This window comes from Vulpes vulpes, chromosome 5, assembly GCF_048418805.1.
Source record: "Vulpes vulpes isolate BD-2025 chromosome 5, VulVul3, whole genome shotgun sequence".
Taxonomy (NCBI): Eukaryota; Metazoa; Chordata; class Mammalia; order Carnivora; family Canidae; genus Vulpes; species Vulpes vulpes.
In genome coordinates this window covers 113933786-113958001 of record NC_132784.1, presented here as the reverse complement: position 1 = coordinate 113958001, position 24216 = coordinate 113933786, and the positions used below count along the sequence as shown (strand labels likewise).

The 24216-nt window shown below is 50.5% G+C and overlaps 1 protein-coding gene and 1 pseudogene across 4 annotated transcripts; one reads left to right on the top strand and one right to left on the bottom strand.

Annotated features, from left to right (window-relative positions):
- Window positions 1-1162: 1162 nt before the first annotated feature.
- On the bottom strand, window positions 1163-18888 carry LOC140599131 (olfactory receptor 10J4-like; annotated as a pseudogene).
- On the top strand, window positions 17589-23977 carry LOC112912975 (olfactory receptor 10J4-like). 4 transcript variants are annotated; one of them, XM_072759728.1, is made up of 6 exons: window positions 17589-17743; window positions 18568-18635; window positions 19455-20966; window positions 21202-21494; window positions 21745-22153; window positions 22256-22762. In XM_072759728.1, exons 5-6 carry the CDS (start codon window positions 21759-21761, stop codon window positions 22692-22694), a joined length of 834 nt encoding a protein of 277 aa, XP_072615829.1. In that variant the 5' UTR covers window positions 17589-17743; window positions 18568-18635; window positions 19455-20966; window positions 21202-21494; window positions 21745-21758; the 3' UTR covers window positions 22695-22762. The 4 variants fall into 4 exon arrangements, with proteins under 4 accessions (XP_072615829.1, XP_072615828.1, XP_072615827.1 ...); XM_072759726.1 differs by having other exon boundaries at window positions 17590-17743; window positions 19455-20045; window positions 20739-20966; window positions 21318-21494; window positions 21745-23977; XM_072759727.1 differs by having other exon boundaries at window positions 21202-21317; window positions 21745-23977.
- The last annotated feature ends 239 nt before the right edge of the window (window positions 23978-24216 follow it).

Here is a 24216-nt window from a genome sequence, read left to right as displayed (position 1 = left end):
TACCACATTTGTATTCACCCCAGAAATTACGCAGACCCGACGTAAAGAAACTGGAGGTACGGCAGCCAATACCAGCACCTGGGAATGAGCCTCCAGACAACCCAGGACTGAGTGAAGACTAAGGAGGAAGGACGCTGGCACCTGTTCCTGGCTCTTGGTCCGTCCCCCGCGGGCCTGCAGGACAGGGCTCTGCAGGCGTGCGGCCTGGGACAGCGACACGTTGGAAGGAGCCCGGCCGTAGCCCAGACATCTGGGTTCAGGATAATTTCCCGGGGGAGGACAGTAAAGCCGTGATGCCCATTTCTGGTGCAAGTGTCCCGAGGAGGAGGAATTTTTTTCCTAAAGTGCACAAAGCCCCCCACAGACCAGGAGCAGTCCTGCCTATTCACTGGAGGCCCGGATTCCAGCCATGGAAACCTTGCATCTTGTAAACAGATTCGCTAGAAAGAACAAGAGACCAGAACAGAAGCAGACCCCAATCCTGAGTCCCCAGCTGTCTACTTCTCTACGCCTGGGCCCATCGCTGCCACGTGCACAGGCCTCCATTTCTTTATCTACAATCTCTTTTTCTTTTTCTTTCTTTATCAACAATTTCTAAGTGTTGTCTTGCCTACCTTGGAGACCACGTGAAATCCTGCACATGGGGGCGCCTCATAAACTATGAAGTGTGTACAACGATGACTTTATCATCAGGGTGATGTTGGGTTCCAGGCTTTACCCCCCATATAGGGGGGATGCAGGCATGAAGCAGCCCTTGGGAGGAGGAATGGCACCCGGCGAGGCTCAGCACAGACTCCCCAGGGTGGGGTGAAAGAGACCAGCTAGAGAGCGCAGAGAGCGCCGAGTGTGTCTGTACTAAAATTTGCAAACAAAACGTGAGACCAAGTTGTACGAGGCACAACTTGACCAATCCCATCTCTTCTGAAGGCTCCCTGGGCTCAAAGCAGAATAAAATTTCTGGAGCTTTTTTTCCAAGGTGTCCAACATGAATCTTTCCTTTTTTATGTGTTATTCGGCAGAAGAACTGGCCAGAACCCCGGGGCCTGTTACCTGGGTTCATGGGAATATGGTTGAAGTGTGACAGGAGACGTCTCCTGAGAGGACACTATAGGAACAGACCCCATAGGAGGCTCTGCGGAGAACCACAGCATTCCTGTCAACGCTAAGGGGGAATGAGCACTTGAAGGGAAGCTGTCACAATCTTGACACACTGAGGGTTGAGTAGTATTTTCGGCATGGCTCTGTGTAGAGAATCCTTGACCTCCTTGCTCCTTAGATTGTAGGCAGTGGGATTCAGCAGGGGGACGATGACTGTGTAGGTCCTGCCCCAGGGAACTCTGGGACTTGGGCTTGAGGCGGATGATGGAAGTGCAGCCATAGAGGATGATGACCATGGTGAGGTGGGAGGCGCAGGTGGCAGAGGCCTTCTTCTGGCTCTCAGCTGAAGTGATCTTAAGGATGGTGGAGATGATGGGGATAAAGGCGATGAAGACCAGGCCCATGGGTAGAACCAGGACACAGATACTGACAACAAAGTTGATGATCTCGTTGACAGTGGTGTCCCTGCAGGCCAGCTTCAGCAGGGGTCTCATGTCACAGAGGTAAGAAGTAAGAAAGGCATCACAGGGACACCCGAGTGGCTCAGCGGTTGAGCATCTGCCTTCGGCTCAGGTCATGATCCCAGAGTCCTGGGATCGAGTCCCACGTCGGGCTCCCTGCAGGGAGCCTGCTTCTCCCTCTGCCTGTGTCTCTGCCTCTCTCTGTGTGTCTCTCATGAATAAATAAATAAATAATTTTTTAAAAAAAGAAAAGCATTTCAGAAGGACAGGGCAGGGACACCTGGGTGGCTCAGTCCATTGAGCATCCAACTTGATTTCAGCTCAGGTCATGACCTCAGGGTCGTGAGATCAAGTCCTACAGTTAGGGCTCCATGCTCATTTTCTCCCTCTGCCCACACCCGCTGCTCATGCCCTCTAAATAAATTTAAGAAAAAAAAAAACTGGCCAGATACAGAAGTTACCTGGACGAGGACGTGTCCAAGCCAATTCTTAGTGACATGGATGCTCACTGCCCAGGCCTCTTACATAGGAGGACTGTGATGGTGAATTTTGTGTGTGAACTTGACTGGGCTGAGAGGTGTCCAGACAATTTGCAAAACATTAATTCTGGGCATGCCTGTAAAGGAGTCCTTAGAATATACTAACATTTGAATCAGTAGACCAAGTAAAAAAGGTCACTCTCCCCCCGTGTGGGCAGGGATCATCCAATCTGTTGAGAGTCTGCACCTGTTGAGAGCAAATGGCAGACGAAGGGCAAATTCCGGGTCTGTGGAGGAGCTGAGACATCTTTTCCTGCCCTCAGATATCAGGGCTCCTGGTTCTTGGGCTTTAAGACTCAGACTGGGATTTACACTCTCAGCTTTCTTGGTTCTTCAGGAGATCATGGGGCTTCGCGGCCTCCATGTAAGGCATGTGAGGCAACTCCTATAGAAACTCTCTTACACACTATCAGCAACACCTATTGGTCCTGTGTCTCTGGAGAACTTTGACGGTAGGTACAATGACTGAATGCCACAAGGGCTGCCCATGGTTGCACAGTGATCACAATGCATGGCCGTGAGTGGGAAAAGCATTGTTGGTTGCGCAGTTGAGACAGAAGTGTGGGTGGAATAGTCCTGAATGGCAACAGGCTAATGAGGACTCGGGAGGCCAGACAGAAGGTAGGGGATGACAGCCACAGTGTAGGAGTTTATAGCATGCTCAGGAAGCAGTTCAAGGGAGTATGGAGATGATGGTCCAGACAAATAGTCATGAGGACAACAAGGCCAGAAAGAGTCAATAGGTACAAAGTTAGAAGAAAGAAAAAAAAAAAGGACAAGCCTATGCTACTACCGAAAGGTCTGGATCTGAATGAATTGGACAAAGGGAAGGAAGGGTGAGGCTCTCATTGCCCAACAGGTTGCACTGTGCTTTGAGCTGTACTCTTGAATAACGCCCCAGGCCTCAGGCATCACCAGTGCTTTTCCACCAGCTAGGAACTCAGCACTCTCGAGAACAAATCAAGAAGTTTATCATGATTTGCCTCATTTACAGCAGGAATGAGAGGGAGGAAAAGTTTCAACATAAGTGGACAGCAGAATTATGAAAACAACTACTATACTTGATGATTAAAGAGGTGGGTCCAGGTCAAAGAGGCAGCAGGTGTTGAGTGACCCTGGCACATCAGCTCCCTCTGTACCACCTGGGACTGATCCAGTCATCTCTGTCAACATGTATGGCCAGCACAAAGTGGCCTGGGAATGTCCCAGAACGGGTGTTCTTCCCAAATATTCTGAGTCCTGAGCTTTCCTTTCCCTAGCCCTGCTCCTTCACGTACAGAAGGTGACTAGTACAAGGGCAGGCTGTGGAAGGGCCCTTGAGCTAGGATACTCACCCTGTTTCCAGAAGTGGAGGCCAATGCTCTTTTGAACTAAGTTCGGTCATGTTCCTTGTTTTAGACAGTATCCTTTCTAGAGAAAAAAGCAGTAGCTGGTGTCAATAAGTGACGTTGACTTTTTCTAACTCTTTCTGATGTGAAATTTCTGAATGAAAAGAAAGATATAGAGGGGAGTTATTTTCCAAGGGTTTTTGTCTCCCCCCATACCTGTACTTCATAACAATGGCTAATAGTGTCATCACTGTAACTATAATTTTTAGTGACTATCCCTTCCACGATCCTCCTGTGTTTCTTAATGACCCATTTCCTTCAAAAATGTACTGCATGGACTTTATCCCACTTTTGCTTTCCAGTCTAGCAGAAGCAAGAATCAGCCCATTTCCCTGTGGGACATGGGTCATCTTCTTTGTGTTCCTATCACCAATACATGGCAGTTGTGGGGTAATACCTTGATATGGCTGATTGACTCTTACTTAATTCAAGAACTAAAAGACTTGTGTCCTGCTGGTATCCCCAATGTGTGCCACAGGATTCCTCCTAACACTAAGTTCAGGTCAGAGTCAGAGGCTAAAAAAAAAATCTTATCTATAGAATAAGAAAGAAAGATCACATGTGACTTCTCTTCAGCAATCATACAAACAGAAGAGTGGTGGGAAGTATTTAGTGTTGACAGAAAACAATGACCATCCTAGAATTCTGTACCTGCAAAATCATCCTTTAAAAGTGAAAGAGAAATAAAGACTTTCTCAAACAAAAACAGAGATGTTGTTTTCAGTAGACTGGTCTTCCAAGGAATGTTAAAATAAATTCTCAGAAAGGAGGAAAATAACATCGGAAAGCCTCGGGCCCAAATGGGTTCACTATAAAATCTACAAAGCATTGAAGGAAGAAATTGTACCAGTTCTTTTCAATCTCTGTTCAAGAATAGCATAGGGAATAGGTCTTAATTCATTCTAAGAGGACACCATTACCCTTTTTTTTTTAAATAAAGATTTTATTTATTTATTCATGAGAGACACAGAGAGAGAGGCAGAGACACAGGCAGGAGGAGAAGCAGGCTCCATGCAGGGAGTCTGATGTAGGACTCGATCCTGTGTCTCCAGGATCACGCCCTGGGCTGAAGGCAGCGCTAAACCACTGAGCCACCCCGGCTGCCCGATGACACCATTATCCTAATACCCAAACCAGACAAAGACATTACAAAAGAAAAACACTAAAACTATAAATGTCTCATGAACATAAATGCAAAAGCCCTCAACAAAATATTAGCAAATTGAATCCAGTAATGTGTAAAAAGGATTATACACCACAACCAGGCAGGATATACACCAGGTATGCAATTCTGGTTCAACATTTGAATCAATTACTATAATCCATCACATCAACAGGCTAAAAAAGAAAAAAAATTACATGAGCATATCAATAGAAAAAATATTTGACAAAGTCAACACCCATTCATGATAAAAACTGTCAGTAAACTAGGAATAGGGGAAAACTTCCTCAATGTGAGCAAGAATATACAAAAACAAATCAAAAAAACGCTATATAGGTAATAGCATAATAGAGTCTAGGAGCTTCTCTGTGAAGATCAGATGCAAGATAAGGGAGTCCTGTCTCATCATACCTTTTCGAGATGGTACTGGAAGTCCTAATTAATGCAATAAGGCAATAAAAGGTATATAGATTCAGAACGGAAAAATAAATCTGTATTTGTTCAGAGTATCTATGATTGTCTATATCACAACTTGTTGAAATTTTGTCACAACTGTCCATGTTGAAAGTCCAAAAGAATCAACAAATTCCTGGAACCAATGAGCAACAGCAAGGTTGCAGGACATAAGGGTAATACACAAAAGTCAACTGCTTTCTTATACACCAGCAACGAACAAATACAATTTGAAATTGAAAAGGTCATTTATGTTGGCGCCCCATAAAAATGCAATATTTCGGTATAAATCTACAAAATATACACAAGAACTATGTGAAGAAAACTACAGGGACTTCGATAGATGAAAATAAAAAGCTAAATAAATGGAGAGCTATTATGTGCTCACAGACGGGAAGACTCAATGTTGTCACAACGTCAATTCTTCACAAATAGATTTGTTCAATGTGATCCCATACAAAATCCCAGAAAGTTCTTTGGTGGGTATCAACAGACTTACTATAAGTTTGTTTGGAGAGGCAAAAGATCAACAGTTGGAAAAGTGGTACTACCCAACCCCAGGAATTACGGTAATCAAGACAGCATGGTGCTGGCAAAAGAATGGACACATGGATCAGTGGAAAAGAACAAAAAGCTCACTAATAAACCCACATAGAGACTGTCAACTGATCATCGACGAAGGAGCAAAGGCAATACAATAAAGCAAAGACAGTCTTTTTAACAAATGGTGCTGGAACAACTGGACATCTACATGCAAAAAAAAAAAAAAAAGAATCTAGACACAGATCTTATACTCTTCAAAAAATGAGCTCAAAAGGGATCATGGAACTAAACAACAACAACAAAAAATTGCAAAACTCTAAAACTCCTAAAAAGACAACAGAGAAGAAAACTTCAATGACCTTGGGTATGGCGATGATGGTTCAGACACAACATCAAGGACACCATCCACTAAAGATAAAAACCTCGGCTCTGTGAGAGATGGCGAGAGAAGAAAAAGACGAGCCACGGACTGGGAGAAAATGCTTGCCTAAGACATACCTGATATATACAAAATATACAAACAAGTTTCACACTCAATGAGAAAACAATCTGATTTAAAAAACAGGTCTAAGACGTGAACAGGCCTCACTGAAGCAGGCACACAGGGGGCAAACAAGCATAGGGAAGGATGCCCCACACAGGTTATCGGGGAAATGCAGGTTTAAACGAGATACCACTACATACCTATCGGAGTGGCCCAGATCCCCAAATCCGGACCCCTGGCAACCCCAAATGCTGGTGAGGACATGGAGCAGCAGAACAGTCAGTCATCGCAGGTGGAAATGCAAACTGGTGAAGCCGTGTTGGGAGACAGCTTAGTAGTTTTTTACAAAACTGAGCACACTCCTACCATATGATCCAGCAATTGTGCTCCTTGGTATTTACCCAAAGAATCTGGAAGCTTATGTTCACACAAAAAAAAAACTGCCCGTGGATGTTTATAGCGGCTTTATTGACAATTGCCAAAAGGGAGATGCAGCCAAGATGCCTTCACTAGGGGAATGGAGAAAGAAACTATGGTACATAGAGAATGGAATATTGTTTAACACTAAAAACAAGCTATCAAGACCTGACAAGACACGAAGAAACTTAAATGCGTATCATGAAGTGGAAGCAGAGGATCTGTGATTATTGCACGTACGAGTACGTGATATTCGGGAAACAGCAAATCTATGGAAGTAATGAAAAGATCAATGGTGACCAGAAGTTGAGCAGGATGGGAGGCGTGAATAGGCAAGGACGGAGGATTTTCAGGGCAGGGACAACACCCCATATACTGTGTTAGATACATATCGTCTTACGTTCATCTAAACCTACACAACACACACCACCAAGGGTGAACCCAAATGTCAACTGGACTCTGGGTGATGATGACGTGTTGATTTAGGTTCATCTGTTGTAACAGACATACCACCCCCTAGGTGGATGCGATAATAAGACAGCTGAATGTGAGCGGGAATAAGGGGTATACAGGAAACTCTGTGCCTTCCTCTCGATTTTGCTGTGAACCGAACTCAGCTCTAAAAAAAAAAAAAAAAGTCTTTAAGACAAAACTGATTGCCATTTTAATATATTATTCAGATACAAACTTTTAGGAATGAGTTGGAGTGAGCTACAAGTTTTCTTCAGCAGGCACTAGCAACCCAAGCCAATCTCCCAGGTAGATCTCAAATGTCCAGGACCCTGTCGAGAGCAGAAACTGGGGAAACATTTTTAACCAGATGAAACAGATATCAGACTCTGGCCAGGTCAACAGGGTCACAGGGTTTGGTCTGATTTACAGGATTCACGGGATCAATTCTAGCTAGAAAAAGCCACGTGAAGTGCAGGCCATGGGGTGCTGAAGAAACATTTCCTCTGTGCACAAAATTAACAACAGAGCTCTTGGCCGAAAATGCTGGAAGATCGGCCGAAGGCAGAAAAATAAGCAGATTGGAACTAAGAGCTTCTAGTTGATAGAACAGGGGAACGGGAAGGTTGATGGACAAGAGGAGCCAAAGTGAGTTTAGACAAGAGTCTTCCTTTAGCAATCCAGGTACCAACGGTAGAGAGGAAGGACTCAAAACTCTTAAGAGTCCGCACGCTACCTGCGTGGTATGTTAGTAGTATGCGATCCCTGCATCCCTGGAAAAGCAAAAATACACGATCACTTTTGATATCAAAATTGTTCTACGTAAAACCATCTATTTGTACTGCATTTCACGTAGTTACGGTTCATCATTCCAGCAGACCCGAGTTCTGGTCCAGCATCCCTTCCTTCAGACCGGAGTACCCCCTTCCACACTCCTCTAAGGCAGGCCAGCCGCCAACACCCACACTCAGGTCTTCATTACCCGGGAATATCTCTCTTTTACCTCCGTTTTTGAACAGTAGTTTTGCTAAATATGGAATTCTTGATCTCAAACCCGTGGGCACTCCTCTCCGAAAGCTCCAGGCTGTACTGAAGAGGCAGCTGCGGATCCCCTGCCAACAGACGGCCAACCAGGGGCTCCCATTCATTCGCATCTCTTTTCCTGAAGCCACGTTCTCCGTTTGGGTGCTTCAACATCTCTTTGAAAAACAAAACACGCCAAAAAATAAAAAATAAAAGATAACTGATAATATTTTCTCTTCCCCCAGTAATTTCAATGTGTCATCCCATTGCCTGTAGATTCCACTGTCCCACAAGTCGGCTGTCAATCTCATGTGTGAGGATTCATTTATTTCTTGCCAACTTCATGATTTTTATCTTTACCCGTCAACAGTTTGTGATGTTTCTACCCACGGCTGTCTTTGTGTTTACCATTTTTTTTGGTGGGGGGTTGGTGGGGTGAGTTTCTTGGATGCACAATGTTTCTCAACACAGTTTGGAAGGGAGATTGGCCCCAACAGACACCGAAAGAACCAAATGTCTTTTCTTGGGAGAAGGCAGTGTGTGCTGGATTTCCCACTTCCTCTCTGGCTCTTCTGTGCGCCCTCCCTCCTGAGCCGCACTCTCTCTCCAGGTGGGGTCCAGACCACTCACTGGGTTTATTGAGGCAGCAATTGCATGCCAGCATGGCAAGGTAGCTCCACCCCACTATGCCCACCTGGCCAGGTACAGCTGGAGCCTCTCCTCCCTTCCACAGACAGACTCTGCTCTTCCTGGGAACAAGAAGGTTAATACATTAAGTTTACTTGCATCTCGCTCCCAGCTGTTCTAGAACTCATGGAACTGAGCCACACCTGCAAACGTAAATGGCATCCCTCTCCTCTACCCGTTTCTTCCACAAATGACCCTGCTTCTAATAAATTGAAAGCATCCTGTTTCTTTTTAACTTGTTTTTATCACAGACGCTTTCTCTCAGTTGCTTGCTGAGTCTGCCGCTATAAACTGAAATGTCCAAGGACTCACATCTGGGTTTTTTAACCTTCCTTCCTGAACAGGTGCTTCTACTGAGCACCTTAGTGGCTTCCATTCATCCCTCCTTCCAATTGTTTTTGTTGAATAGGTAATACACCGCAGAATAGGTAATATTAAATATTGCTCTGCCTTCAGTGTCCTTCCTGTCCCTTTTAGAATGCTGACTCTGAAAACATCACCAAAATAATCTGTTGATGAACAAAGCTGAGTTTATCCCTGTCTTGATAAGGGAGAGTATGACCTTGACACCGACTATGACCCTCTAGCATCTGCCAGAGGGGAGTGAAAAGTGAGGCTACTTGTGATGTTTTGGGGTGAAGTGTATGGTAGGTTTTTCAGCTCAGGGGTTCAGTTAGGGCCGGGTGAATAGCATGATATAATGCTTTAGGATCTGTGGACTCCACAAAGCAAGACTTTTGAGGTAAGGGTTCCGAGTGCCTTCGAGAGGTGACTATCATGTGGTGCTACTACGGAGCTGAAGAGTCTGGGACGCCTGGGTGGCTCAGACGGTTGAGTGTCTGCCTTTGGCTCAGGTCACAATCCCAGAGTCCTACGACTGAGTCTTGTATTGGGCTCCCTGCTCAGTGGGGAGCCTGCTGCTCCCTCTGCTTGTGCTCCACACCCTGACAAATAAAATCTTTAAAAAAAGAGGGGGGGGGGGAGAGTTTGATGGTCATTGAGCTGCGTTTTTTCTTGTGAAGGTTCGTAAGAACAACAATAAAGTTCAGAACTTTTGTTTTCCTGGGTGAGGATTTTTTGGAATGCTGACGCCATGCTGACCAAGACAGTGCAATAGTAATGTCATGTTATTAAAAACAAATGAAAGGAAGCCTGGGTGGCTTAGTGGTTGAGCGCCTGCCTTCGGCCCAGGGTGTCACCCCGGGGGTCCTAGGATCGAGTCCCGCGTCGGGGTCCCCGTAGGGAGCCTGCTTCTCCCTCTGCCTGTGTCTCTGCCTCTTTCTCTCTGTCTCTCCCGAATAAAATCTTTTAAAAATAATAAAAATAAAAACAAATGAATAGCCGAGTCATGTCAACATAGTCCATAAACACGCACCCTCCTTTCTCCTTCCTACCCTGTAATCCTTCCAGGAAAGACATAGCATATAAATATGCAGATACGCCCTCAAATACAAGCTAACATACAAGCATGCATGCGCTTCCTGTCCCTTTTAGAATGCTGACTCTGAAAACATCACCAAAATAATCTGGGTACACGTTAGTAGTCTTCCCACTACGCTTAACAATACCTTGGATGCCCTTCCACAGAGTACTTAAAGATTCATCTGAATTTTTTCTTTAAATGGCAGCATAATTTTCCATTTCATAGATAGGTCATTATTAACTCAGCTCATTGCTGACAGCCTTTTTTTTCCAGCTGTTGCCATTATAAACAATTCTATAATAGACAACTATAAACATGTCATTTCATACTCAAATGAACACAAGGAAGTGAAATGCAAAGTCAAAGGCTAGGATCATACTAAACTTTGATAGACTATCACATTTCTCTCTATAAAATTTCTTACCGTGTCATCTCTCACAAAGGAGGTGTCAAGATGCAATTTCCCACCATTAGGTCGCAAAGAGCAAACACAGCACGTAGTGAGAGGAAAGAGGGCTCAGTGGTTAAAAGCTTGGATCTGGAGCCGCTCTGCCCAGGACTGAGTCCTGTTTCCTCCTAGTGATGTCTCCACAGACAAGTCACTTCTGTCTTGGTTAATCTCAGAGGTTGGCTTAACGATAGCAATGCCTCCAGAGTCGTGGGGATCAAAGTGGTTAATACAGTCGAAGTGTCTAGAAAGCTATCCGGGACCTGGTAAATGCGATATAAGGAAGCTAAGTACGCAATAGGTTTGAGGCTTCCCACCAGCAGACACTAAATTCCCAGTGCCTAACTAGGAAGACTTCCAGTGACTTTAGAGCAGGGCCTGGAAGCTAAAGGTAAAGGCAACATTCCGAGGAAGCTTGCGTGGATACAATCCATTCTGTGACTCGTTTAATGTGGCTACACATCCAACCCCTGTCTCTCTCTGTGATCAGCCATAAAGTTTGCAATTGATCTTAAGGGGAGAGGAATCCCAAAGAAGAGCGTTTATGTATTTGTTCACACACTTTCTAGTTCCCTACATAGGATAGGATCTATAGAGACGCAATGTGGTCCATACTAGCTTCTCAATAAACATTTATCAAACGAATAACGAATCAGAAAGAGCCTCTGATGTTAAGGGACTCAGAACACCGTTAGGAGAGAAAAGCAGATGGGAATGACCGTACGTACGGAATGGTGGCAATTAGTACAGGATGCTACAGGGCAGCCCAGGTGACACAGCGGTTTAGCGCTGCCTGCAGCCCAGGGTGTGATCCTGGAGACCGGGGATCGAGTCCCACGTCTGGCTCCCTGCATGGAGCCTGCTTCTCCCTCTGCCTGTGTCTCTGCCTCTCTCTGTGTCTCAATAAATAAATAAATAAATAAATGATAAATAAAAAATACAGGATGCTACAGGAGCAAGCGTAAGACAAGGGTCACGACACACTAGAAAGCAGTCATCCAAACCAGTAAGGGTAGGGTGACCCATGCACGTGGGCCTAAGGGGGCATCTAGTTACAGGGACCAGCATTTAGAAAGATTTAGATGAAGCAGCAAGAGAATCCCCACAGCTCAGGGGTTAAGGAAAGGTTCCAGAGCCAGAAGGTACTACCCCTGATCCTCACTCCACCTCGGGCACACGCTGCTCTCATCCAAACAGCGGGCGACTTTGGTACCTAGGATACTGTAAGGCCCACACAGGTTGAAGCACACGCCGTTAAGAAAAATGGCCCATAGCGGGATCTCAAGGTCTCGGAAAATGTGGGCCCTGATTATCACTGTTAGGGAAGGTCGTGTCACGTTTAGGAAATGCAGAGCGGTTCTGCACGGGGCTAGGGCCATGTGACCTGTGGCAGCTTTAAAGAGGCTGAGACCTTGGGGTCCTATTGTAAGGAAAGGAAACCCAGCTGGGACTTTGGGGTTGAACAGTGCCTCGGTGTGTGGGATGCTCCAAAATACAAAAGTTGAATATGATTGAATCAAATGTGTCATTATGTGCTTTCTACTCTTGTGTGAGCTGAATAGGCCTGCGTTAGCCCCGTTCACACCGTGCCCCATATACTGACACGAATCACATCCCTTCTCCGCCTCGGCCACCACAGACCTCAGACCCTCTGTCCCATCGGGCTACCTGCACACGGGACCCCGGGCACTCGCGCAGGGGCATTTCCCAGCTCTTCTCCAGGGCCGTGGACAGGGGTCACCACCTGCATGAAGGAGAACCAAGGGTGTGTGAGTCCTCTGTTTTTACTGCTCCCTGATGAAATCCTTTTTTCTTTTTTCTTTTTCATCTTTCAGGCCTAAATACTTAGAAATTGCCCACAGGGGCTTCACATTCTACTTTCTTTTAAATTAATAGCTCAAAGGACTCTATGCTTTAATCATACTCTCTGCTCTCTACTTAAACGTATTATTTTACATTTCCTCGCTCCCTCTTCCTGCCAGCTACAAAGAAATTCCTGCCATTTATTTTCATTGACTTCTTATCTTCCGATCTTTGAGTATATACATTTCTATTAAGATAAATAACCACTTATCTTGACCTTTATTACCTACCTCTAATCTAAACATAATAAAGATTCTTTGTTATCTTAATGGTTCAAATATTAGAAAACCTTTCCAAATTGTGAAACCCAAAACATATTATTGGTTTTATTCATTCAGCAAATGGTTCATCTAGCCTCTTAAGAATAATACATTCCCTCCAGGGGCACCTGAGTGGCTCAGTTGGTTAAGCGTCTGCCTTAGGCTCAGGTCGCGGTCCTGGGTCCTGGGGTCCTGGGGTTCTGGGGTCCTGAGGTCCTAAGGTCCTGAGGTCCTGAGGTCCTAGGGTCCTGGGGTCCTGAGGTCCTGGGGTGCTGGGGTCCTGAGGTCCTGGAGTCCTGGGGTCCCAGGGTTATGGGGTCCTGAGGTCCTGAGGTCCTGGGATCCTGGGGTCCTTGGGTTCCAGGGTCCTGGGATCCTGAGGTCCTGAGGTCCTGGAGTCCTGGGGTCCTAGGGTCCTGAGGTCCTGAAGTCCTGGGGTCCTGAGGTCCTGAGGTCCCAGGGTCCTGAGGTTCTGGGGTCCTGAGGTCCTGAGGTCCCAGGGTCCTGAGGTTCTGGGGTTCTGGGGTCCTGGGGTTCTGGGGTCCTGAGGTCCTGGGGTCCTGAGGTCCTGGGGTCCTGGGGTCCTGGGGTCCTGAGGTCCTGAAGTCCTGAGGTCCTGGGGTCCCAGGGTTCTGAGGTCCCAGGGTCCTGTGGTCCCAGGGTCCAGCCCCACATCTGGCTGCCTGCTTAGCAGGAAGTCTGCTTCTCCTTCTCCCTGTGCCGCTCCCCCTGCTTATGTTCTCTCTCAAATAAATAAATTCAAAGAGAGAGAGAGAGAGAATACATCCCCCATTTAAAAGTCCTGCCATTTTCGCCTCTTGGATGGGGCTCAGTGCGTCTGCACTTGCTGCCAGAGCCAGCATGTAGCCCCACTCGCCACCACACACAACCCGGTCCTTCCCTGCGTGAATCTGCTCTACCTATTTGAACTGTGATAACCGTCCTCGGGGCTCACATCTCTGAACATCTGGAGACAGAGGCGCCAAATGCCTTGGTCCCAGATTAGTATTTCAAGGCCCTTGAAGTGTGTGATGAAGGCCCAGAATCCAGGAGCCCAGGCAGGCGGGATTACCGCACTTCCAAGCAGATTCGGGTTCCCCGCGCTCAAGCTCCACTTCTCTAATGCAACTCATTGCACGTCCAATAATTTCCTGAGCCTCTTCTGTTCCCGTGTGGGAGCCAGAGCTCGAAGAACCGGTGTCCACGTCGACAGCAGGGGGTGAGCGGTGCTAGCTTTGGTCTCGGACCCAGGAGTCGGTGTCCTCTGCCCACGTCTGTGATGCGGCGTCAGGAGAACCCGCCAGTGAGGTAAACCTCAGACCCTGCAGGGCTCTTGACAGCGGCTGTATTTCAGTTTTCTTAATTCTCTAAATACGGCTCTTCCAGGACCCGCAGAGTGGGTGTCGTGGGGAGATGGCTGCAGTCCCGTGTTCACCACAACGTCACTCACAACAGCCAAGACATGGAAACGGTGCAAGTGTTCATCCACAGATGTGTGGGCAAGGATGCCGCGGGGGACAAGGGGTGCACGCGCACCCACGCATGCACACACGCATCATCCATCCATAAAAAGGGAGGAAATGCGGACGTTTGCAACAACCTGAATGACCCGGAGCACATCACAGGAAGCGAAATAAGCCAAACACAGGAAAAGAAATACTACATCATCTGTCTTCTATGTGGGGTTTAAAAACGTGACAAAAGAATAGAATGGTGGACACCAGGGACTGGGGGGCGCTGGGGAGACGTCGGTCAGAAGAAAGAAACTCCAGTTAGAAGTTGTAAGGATCTACTGTGCAGTGAGCGTGGTGACTACCGTGAATGACGCTATGTCGGGTACCCGAAACCCGTCGGAAGAGGTCCTGAGTGTCCTCTATGCACGTGCACGTGCACACACACACTTGGGCACACACACGGTGCTGGGTGTGCTGACCAGCTTAATTGTGGCGATCCTTTCACGATGTGTATATCAAATCATTGCACCGTACAGCTCACATATATAGTTTCCATTTAATGAAGCCGGGGGTCAGGGTCCGGGAGAGATGCCAGTGAGGGAAAGCTCCAGGATTAGAGCCCCCAGAGGAGTCCCGGAAACAAGCCAAGCCAGGCTGGAGCTGCAGGAAAGAGGACTGCAGCCAGCTCGACAGACGGGGGATACAGACACACAGAAGCGACCAGGTATGTTTGACCATACGTAACTAGTGCTGTGGGAAGATTTTTACCTTTGCACAAAACTGATAAAAGAAAAAAAAAACTGAGGTTGGATTAATTATAGATACTTCAAAACTGAACAACGAAGAGGGCTCCACTCCTAAAATTTAGTGAGAAAACAATGTTGCAATGGAAGATGCACTTCTACTATGCTACATGGCTCGGAATAATATTTGCATATTATAATGACATATGTTCTGAAAACAGATTTAATTTTTAGTGGGAGGATGACAAGAGGAGAAGTATGTGGGTATGTTTGTGTTCGCGTGCACATAGCGTTGTGAGCTGGGAAGGCAAGAGAGGATGCCTAAAATCTAGGAATTAAGAAATATCATCAGAGGCATTTTTTTAAAGATTTTATTTATTTATTCATGAGAGACACGGTCAGGGGGGGTGGACAGAGACACAGGCAGAGGGAGAAGCAGGCTCCATGCAGGGAGCCTGACATGGGACTCGATCCCAGGACCGCAGGATCACGCCCTGGGCTGAAGGCAGACACTCAACCACTGAGCCACCCAGAGCCCTATCAGAGGCATTTCACATAAAAAGCAGCAGCAGCTATATGGAGGTGAACACCATGAGGAGTAGGCAAAGAGGTGGAGAGCAGGTGCTTCGAAGCCACAAGAATCATGGGCAGATAGGGAACTGTTTTAATAATGAAGCACCATTTTTGTATTTTTTTAATTCTTCATTTGGATTATTTATAAAAACTAAATTATTCAATTGTAAAAATTCAGTTTGACTTTTGGATGACTTAGAAGTGGTGTATATATAACCAGAAAAATGAGTCAAACCAAAGCCTGGCAGAGCAACAAACAGAGCCAGAAATCATAGTAAATGGAAAATAGAGGATGACAGTAATTTCCAGCAATTTCTCTAATTATAAAAGATGTGAACAGATTAGGTTAATCAATTGAAACAAAAAGGCTCTCAAATTGAATTTTAATAATCCAACACTACGCTATCAAAATAAAATGGCACAGGTTGAAAGGCAGAGGTTGAGGGGGATCCAGGAAAATGCTGATGGAAGGAGGTGATGTACTATTACTGACATCAGACAAAATCAGATACCAAGTGAAAACCAGTAAGGGACCTAGACTACCAAGCAAAATAATTCACCAGGAAATTGTTCCATTCATGAATGTACAGGGTCCTAACAGCCTAGCTATAAATTGTATTATGCAACAATTGATAAAACCACTGGGGGAAATTTAATACCCAATCACAGGAGGTGGTCATACAGCACCCTCGGAAACTAATAAAACAATAAAGGGTTGATAGAGCTAAAAAGGGTCGAAGGACGATTAACAAGCCTCATCTCAAAGTCTAACCTTCTTACCGAGAATGTTCACTCTTCTGACCCCAAAGGATGCCTTGACAAATTCCAAAGTATTGATCTTATATAAGTAGTCTTCATGGACCATGATGCAATAAGAAATCAAGCCTCATCCCTCAAAAGTAGCCAAACCCTCGATTACCCCTCCTCATAGATGTGAATATTTACTTCATAAACACTTGCCAGCCATTATTCCAAGTACTCTCAAATATTTACTCATTCAATCTTTACAACAGCTGCTTTTGAGGAAGTTACTATCATCCCCCACATTTTAGAAACGAGGAAACAGAGACGTGGAGAGAAGGAACAGCTTGCCCCAAGTCAGGAAGAGGTGTCAGAATGAGACAAACCAGCTCTGTGACTCCAGGGTCTGAGCTCTGGACTCTTTATCTCATACTCATCCTATTAACAAACATCTAAATAAACAGAGTTAAAGACATCATAAAAAGAAAAAAATTTTAAATACATGCTACAACTACGATTTAACAGAAGCACTACAGATCAAAATAAATGAGGAATATCCAGAGCCGCTCTCAGAAAGGAATTTATAGCTTTTTATATGTTTACTGTAAGGGGGAAGATAAAAGATTCTGATCCAAAAAGCTTGGAAAAGAACAAAATAAACCCCCGAAAACAGAAACAAATAATAACAAAGTAGAATTTAAAATACCAAAGTAAACATGAAACAACAGAAATTCTTTTTTTTTTAATTTGGAATCTTTGGAAAGATCAATTTACAACAATATTCAACAACTATGATAAATTAGACTAAACAAGTAAGGTAGGAGAAAAAAGAATACCAGGGTAGGCACACATAAATTATAAAAACATACCTTGAACAACTTTAATCTATATGAAAAAGTATATAAAATGGGCAAACTCAGAAGAAGATATAAATTACCATAATTATACCAAGAATAAAAAATTTATTGGGATAATAACCCTACAAAAATGGAAAAGCAGCGGGGGAGGGGGCGGGGAGAAAATCTAGCCCTTCAAAAAAACAAACAAGGAAAGGCATCAGGTTCAGAACATAGAAAAGGTGTGAAATCTCCCCAGTATTTAAAAACCTTGCTAACTGCCAATGCTCGGTACCAAAAATAGGCAAAGAAGGGAAAGATAACTAAAAGACAATCATTAGTGGATAACGAGTAGATGAAAAAAAATAGCTAATTGAACCCAAATGGGTACATGGTCTTGGTCTTTTGCCTAAGTAAGGGTTTTCCTTAAAAATGTAGGAGTCAGCGCTAGAAAGGTCTATTAATGTGAATCACCACCCTAACCAGTGAAAGAGTAAAAAGCGAAGAACCGTATCAATGGGTACAGAGAAGGAAGCAGCTGAAAATTCAGGAGACTACTCGGTAAACTTGCAGACAGACCAGGAATAGAAGGGAACCCCCCTTCCTCCGGCGGAGGGCGACCGCCAGAAATGTACAGCCAGCACCCCCTTTCCTGGTGACCCAAGCATGAGAAGCATTTGAAAGATTATTTCAGCGAGTGAGTGAGCATGAGCGTGCATGCGAGTAGGGGAGGGTAGAGCAGGGGGGGAGGGTCAGAGAGAGGGAGGGAGGGGGAAGGAGGGGGGACAGAGAAGGGGAGGGACAGGGAGGGGAGGGGAGGGAGGGGGAAGGAGGGACAGAGGGGGAGGGAGGGGGAGGGGAGGGGCAGGGAGGGGAGTAGACGGAGGGGAGGGAGGGGGAGGGAGGAACACAGGGGGTTGGGAGGGGGACAGAGAAGGGGAGGGACAGGGAGGGGAGGAGAGGGAGGGGAGGGAGGGGGAAGGAGGGACACAGGGGGAGGGAGGGGGAGGGGAGGGGCAGGGAGGGGAGTAGAGGAAGGGGAGGGAGGGGGAGGGAGAGGAAGGGGGAGGGAGGGGGGACAGAGAAGGGGAGGGGCAGGGAGGGGAGGAGAGGGAGGGGAAGGAGGGACAGAGAGGGGGAAGGAGGGGGAGAGAAGGGGAGGAAGGGGAGGGCGAGGGGGGACGGGAGGGAGGAGCAGGGAGGGAGGGGAGGAAGGGGGAGGGGATGGAGGGGAGGGGAGGGGCCCAAGGCGGTCCCTGCTGAGGCCAGCAAGGGCCGACCCAGCAGCCTGAGCCCAGGCCCGTGTGGCTGCCGCGCCCCCCGCGCCCCCCGCGCCCCCAGTGCCCCGGGAGGAGGACTCTCGCTAAAGCGGGGGGGGGGGGGGGGGTAGGTAAAGCCCCAACCTCGGCCAGCGCAGCTCAGCGCCAGAGGCCACGAGAGCAGATATAAAAAGTCAGACGAAAAAGACAAAACTGCCAAAATAAGCAGGTGATGTCATCAATGTATTTTCTCTCCTCTCAGAAAAGAAAGCCGCGAAGAAGCAGGCCCAGGTCCTCCCGTCCTTCACATCCAACCTCGTCTCCTGGCAGGTAAACGTCCGCACGCGCCAGGGTCCGGGCGTCGTCGGGGGTGTCGGGCTCCGACCGCGCCCTGACTCGGGGCCGCTGCAAACCCCGCCCAGGAGGGACGCGCACAGGGCGTGGTCCAGGCGACCTGGCCTGCCCTGGCTCGGAGGACCCCGCACGTCCCTGGGGTCCCCCGGGTCCCCCGTCCCGTGCCCCCGCTCGGAGCCCCGCTGCCGTCCGGGTCCCGGCAGGGGCTGGCCTGGCGCTCGGCGACCATCCCGGCAGGTGGGGAGGACGGCAGGTGGGGGAGGACGGCAGGAGGGGAGGACGGCAAGTGGTGAGGACCGCAGGTGGGGAGGATGGCAGGAGGGGAGGACCGCAGTCGGGGAGGACCGCAGGTGGGGAGGACGGCAGGAGGGGAGGCCCGCAGGTGGGGAGGACTGCAGGTGGGGAGGATGGCAGGAGGGGAGGACCGCAGTCGGGGAGGACCGCAGGCGGGGAGGACGGGAGGAGGGGAGGACTCGAGGCGGGGAGGAAGACAGGAGGCGAAGGACGGCAGGAGGGGGAGGATGGCAGATGGGGGAGGATGATGGTGGGGAGGATCGCAGGAGGGGAGGACGGCAGGTGGGGGAGGACGGCAGGTGGGGGAGGACCGCAGGTGGGGAGGACGGCAGGTGGAGGAGGACCGCAGGTGGGGAGGACGGCAGGCCTGCCTGCCCCCAGGGCTTCCTCAGGAGGGGCCCACTCCAGCGATGCCCTGGAGGGTGACCCGCAGAGCAGCACAAGTGGCTGGGGGGCGGGGCCGATGGGCGTCGGGCCTCCGCTTCACCCCTGCACCCACAGGCGGGAAGGCCCAGTGAGCAGCGGCTGGGAGCACCCACGAGGGCAGGCATCCCAGTTCCGGGACATCTGGATCTGAGGGGGCCGCCCGGAGCCTCCGCTCGCGAGCCCCTGACCAAGCTGCACCCTTCCACCGCAGGATTCGGAGGCCACGCTCCCCCCACCCCCAACTCGTGCCCCAGGGGACCCAGGGGCTGCTGCATGCTCTCCGTGTGCCCGCCCCGAGCCCCCGCCTAACGAGGTCCCCAGGCATCACGGAGGCTTGGGCGTCGCTGCTGCCTCCTTGGGGACAGTCGCCGCGGCTTCCCGGGGCGCAGGGGGACGGCCCCCCCGACAGCCTGCACCCACTTAAGGGAGGGGCTCCGGGAAGGCAGCCGGGGCCTCGGGCTGTTGCTCCCACATCCCACCAAGCCGGACAGGATTTCCCAGACAGGCCCCGGACTCCGCGGGGCTCCACGGCTTTCTTCAGGGCCTCCCCTCCCAAGGCTTCGCGTGTGCACTGCACCCCCCCCCCCCACCCAGCACAGCAGGAGCAGGACCCTGGCCAGCGTGGTGGGTACTGAGGCCGAAGCCCCCTGGTCCGCCTGGCGAGGTGTAAGTCCCCCCACCCCTTACCCCCACGCAGGGAGGCCGGGCTTCCCCACCCCTGCTCAAGCCAGACCACCTCTTCTTTTTCCTCCCTGCCCCGGAGGGTGTGGTCAAGTGGGAAAACCAACAGCTGTGCTGTAAAACTTAGGGAATAAAAAGCATTATAAATACCAAAAAAATCACTCAGAAAGGGTGATCCGGACATGAGCCTAAGTAAATCAGAGGCAAGAACTTTCAAAGAGCTTAATTGGTGCATTTAGCCCCAGATAGTGGGCTTTAGGGCATCGCTCGGGGAGGACTGGGAACCAGGGACCTGGGAATGCACAGTCCCACCCGTCCCCCTCTGGCACACTCTGGGTCTGGGGGGTCCAATGGGGTGAACCTGAGGCATCCCCTCTACCCACAGAAAGCTTATTTCCAGGATAGAGGAGTCCCCACCACGTCCTCCTCCTCTGCACCAGGTAGAGGCAGAGGCCGGGAGGTGAGGGTCAGAGGGACGCTCCCACAGCCCGGCTTCCCGGGACAGGAGCCGGGGCAGGACCGCCTGGACGCGGGCACGGCCGCAGAACCGCTCTGCTGGGAACGGCCTGCTGCCCCCCCACACCCTCCTGCCCCGGCCCCCGCCCCCCACACCCTCTCGCTCCCCTGCTCCCATGTTTCCTTCTGTGCCACCTCCACCCCCACCCCTGTCTCCAAAAGCCAGACCAGCCCCTCGAGCCCTCAGGCTGCCACAAACGTTCCAGCTGGATGAAGACCAGCCACCCTGGAACCTTGGGCCAGGCCCAGGAGAGAAGCAGCGAGGACCGCAGCACCACCTAAAACACCCCCATTTGAACATCTACGCTCGTCTTCCCCCGTGTGACCATGTCCCCGCGGCCTACTGTATACCCCCTCTCTGTGCTCAGTGCCCTCCGGGCTTCTTCTCGGGTAAGTCTCCCACCACCAGCCATCGGTGGTGGCGATGGGCCCTGCCTTCGTCTCACGGGGCGGGGGCGGTGGAGACAAGGAGAACCCAGGAGGGAGTGGGAAGGGCAGGTCGGGTGAAGGTGCGGGAGTGTGATGCCCCGTTGTCCCCGTATCAGGGGCTGTGCTCGGCTTCCCACGCGGCAATGCGCATCATCTCCATAGTAACCCTATGAGTCCGTATTATTCCATTTTGTAGATGAGCAAATGCCGACGAGTGAAGTGAGCAAAGAAGAGCAAGCGTCCCCGCACTCAGCGGGGGTAAAGCAGGGACGCGTGTGCCCTGAGGATCCTGTTCCCGCTGTCTGCGTGCAGGTACCGGTACTTGGGACCTTTCGGAGGTTTCCGATGCTTGGCCGCTTTGACTAGAGCCCAGGAAACAAGCAGAGACGCCGTCCACGCGGGAGGCAGGGGCCCGGACGTGGGAAGAAAGCAGGGAGCGGTCGAGCTCACAGCCTGCGCCGGGCCACACGCCAGTCGCCCCAGAGAAAGGTGCAGAGTCTCTGCTCACCCACCCTAGACTCCCAGCCTCCCAGTGACCCCCCACAGCCTGGCTCCCTTCCCAGCCGGCCACCCCGCCAGCCCCGGGCACGCTCGCTCCCTTCCCTGCCCCAGGCACCCCCCAGCCCAGGCCCGCAGAGCCCCGGGAACCAGAGAGCCCAGCCAGCGTCTGGGAGCCTCAGGTCCCCGTGCCTGGCTGATGAGGACCCGGGTCTCCCACCTTCTGCCTCGTGTCTTTCAGACCCGGATCCTCTGATGCCGAGGCCCAACGCCACTGCTGTGACGGAGTTTACCTTCGAAGGCTTTTCTGCTTTGGGGTGGCAGCGCAGACTCCTCCTCTTCGTGGTCTTTCTGGCCTTGCACCTGGTGACCCTTGCCAGCAATGCCCTCATCCTGGTGGCTGTTCGCCTGAACCGTCACCTCCACACCCCCATGTACTTCCTCCTGAGCGCGCTGTCCCTCTCTGAGACCTGCTACAGTGTGGCCATTGTCCCCCGCATGCTCTCCGGTCTCCTGAGCCCCCGGGAGGCCGTCTCCATTGTGGGTTGTGCCACTCAGCTCTTCTTCTATCTCACCTTTGGCGTCACCAACTGCTTTCTGCTCACGGCCATGGGCTACGACCGCTACGTGGCCATCTGCAACCCCCTGCGGTACGCGGTCATCATGGGCCAAAGGACTTGTGTGCACCTGGTGGGTGGCTCCTGGAGCATGGGCCTGAGCACGGCCATCATCCAGGTGTCTTCCGTGTTCAGCCTGCCCTTCTGTGACGCCAGCGTCATCTCCCACTTCTTCTGCGACATCCGGCCCCTCATGAAGCTGGCCTGTGCCGACACCACCATCAAAGAGCTTCTCACTTTGCTCATCAGTCTGTGCGTGCTCGTCTTGCCCATGGTCCTCATCTTCATCTCCTATGTCCTGATTGTCTCCACCATCCTCAAGATGGCATCAGCTGAGGGCCAGAGGAAGGCTTTCGCCACCTGCGCCTCCCACCTCACTGTGGTCATCATCCACTATGGCTGCACCTCCTTCATCTACCTAAAACCCAAATCGCAAAATTCCCTGCAGGACAGACTCCTCTCCGTGACCTACACGGTCATCACGCCCCTGCTGAACCCCGTGGTCTACAGCCTGAGGAACAAGGAGGTCAAGCAGGCCTTGCTCCGAGCTGTGGGCAGGAAGCCTCTCCCGTAGGCGCCCGCTGGGCTCCGGAGTTTCCACGGTTTGCTGCGGCCTCGCGGCGAGGGAGCCAGGGGGCTGCGAGCCGAGGGACCCGGTGGAGGCGGCAACAGAGAGGGAGCGGGTGGGGTTAGACCAGGAAGGAAAACACTAATGAGGGACGGGGGGGGGGGGGGGGGGGGATTCCGAGGACCCGCAGTTCCATGGGGACCCAGTAAGAGAAGACACATCCAGGAGCCCAGACCCTGTCCCACGATGGTTGGCAGGAGGGAGCGTGAGACCCAGCAGCGAGCGGGGGGCACAGAGCACAGCAGCTGGCCCGGGAGCCTGCAGGCTCGGAGCCCGGCCTCAGCCTGAAAACTGGGAGCCCCGAGATCCAGGTCCTCCGTTCCTTACACGTAACACTCTCTGCGCTATATTCCATAGGACAATAAAAAAAAAGGATGTACCCCACTTGCAGGGACCCCAGTCGTCCGTGGCAGACACAGGCCCTGAGAGCCAGGGGACAAGCGGGATGAGATGGGTAAAGCGAAAACTGCAGAAATAGCTTCCTGGCTACTGAGGGTCTCCGGAGTAGAGCCCCACCCCGCCCCCGCCTGTCTCTCCCATAGCATCCCCACCCCACGCCCGGTCCCCAGAGGCCTGGCTGAAGTAACAGGCCCTGCAGCCACTCGGCCCAGGTGTCCTCGGCTCCCAGCCGCCCCCCATCCCTGCCCTGAGGAACCACCATGGCCGAAAGGAGGCTTTCTTTGGGGCGGGACAGGGGTGGGGCACGAACCCCATCCCACCTTGGCTCAAGGTGCAACTAGAGTCTCCTGTGGGATCGGGCTGCAGAGAGCCTGGGACGGGACTACATCCCGGCCGAGCCCGCCCCGTCCCACCTGCTTCCCTCACTCTGGGCTCTGCGCGCACATCCTCCGTCCCGCACACGGGGTCAGGTGCAGGCTCTGCTTCAGGTCACCCCACCCGGGCCAGGGGTGCCCCTGTCTATCGGGCAGTCACTCGGGTCCCTCACATCTACAACAGTGCCTGGTCCAGAGCAGCCACCCAGTAGTTATGAAAAGGAGGAAGAAAGGAGGAAAGGAAGAGGACAGCTGTGAGCAGCTACGGTCCAAGCGGCGTCAGCGACCGCCCTCTCTGCTCGCGGGGCTTGCCCCTGCTCTGTGACATCCTTTTCGTGCACTTCTTGAGTGCATCCTAGATAGCCGGCATGGATTTTAGCTTTGAATTCGTTTAATCCTCACTGTTAACCCACGAGGTACGTATTTTATTAAACTTACTTTACAGATGGGGAACCCAAAGCCTGAAGAGATGGAGTAAATTCCTCAAGGCCATAGCGCTCGTATGCGGAGCCTAATTAGGACCCGAAAACAGGCAATCCAGCCCTAGAGTCTGTAGGTGCATTATGGGCTCATGACGATTATCTTACCGGCTTCTCCCCTTTACAACTGTGGAAGGAGCTCCATGCGTCGTGGGTTTACACATCACTCAAATCCTGCTAGGATGTCCTTGGGTCTCAGAAATCAGTCTGGAAGTC

What these genes read in the sequence shown, in the direction of transcription:
- LOC112912975 (XM_072759727.1), top strand. Translation starts at nt 21,759, where the DNA reads ATGCCGAGGCCCAACGCCACTGCTGTGACGGAGTTTACCTTCGAAGGC.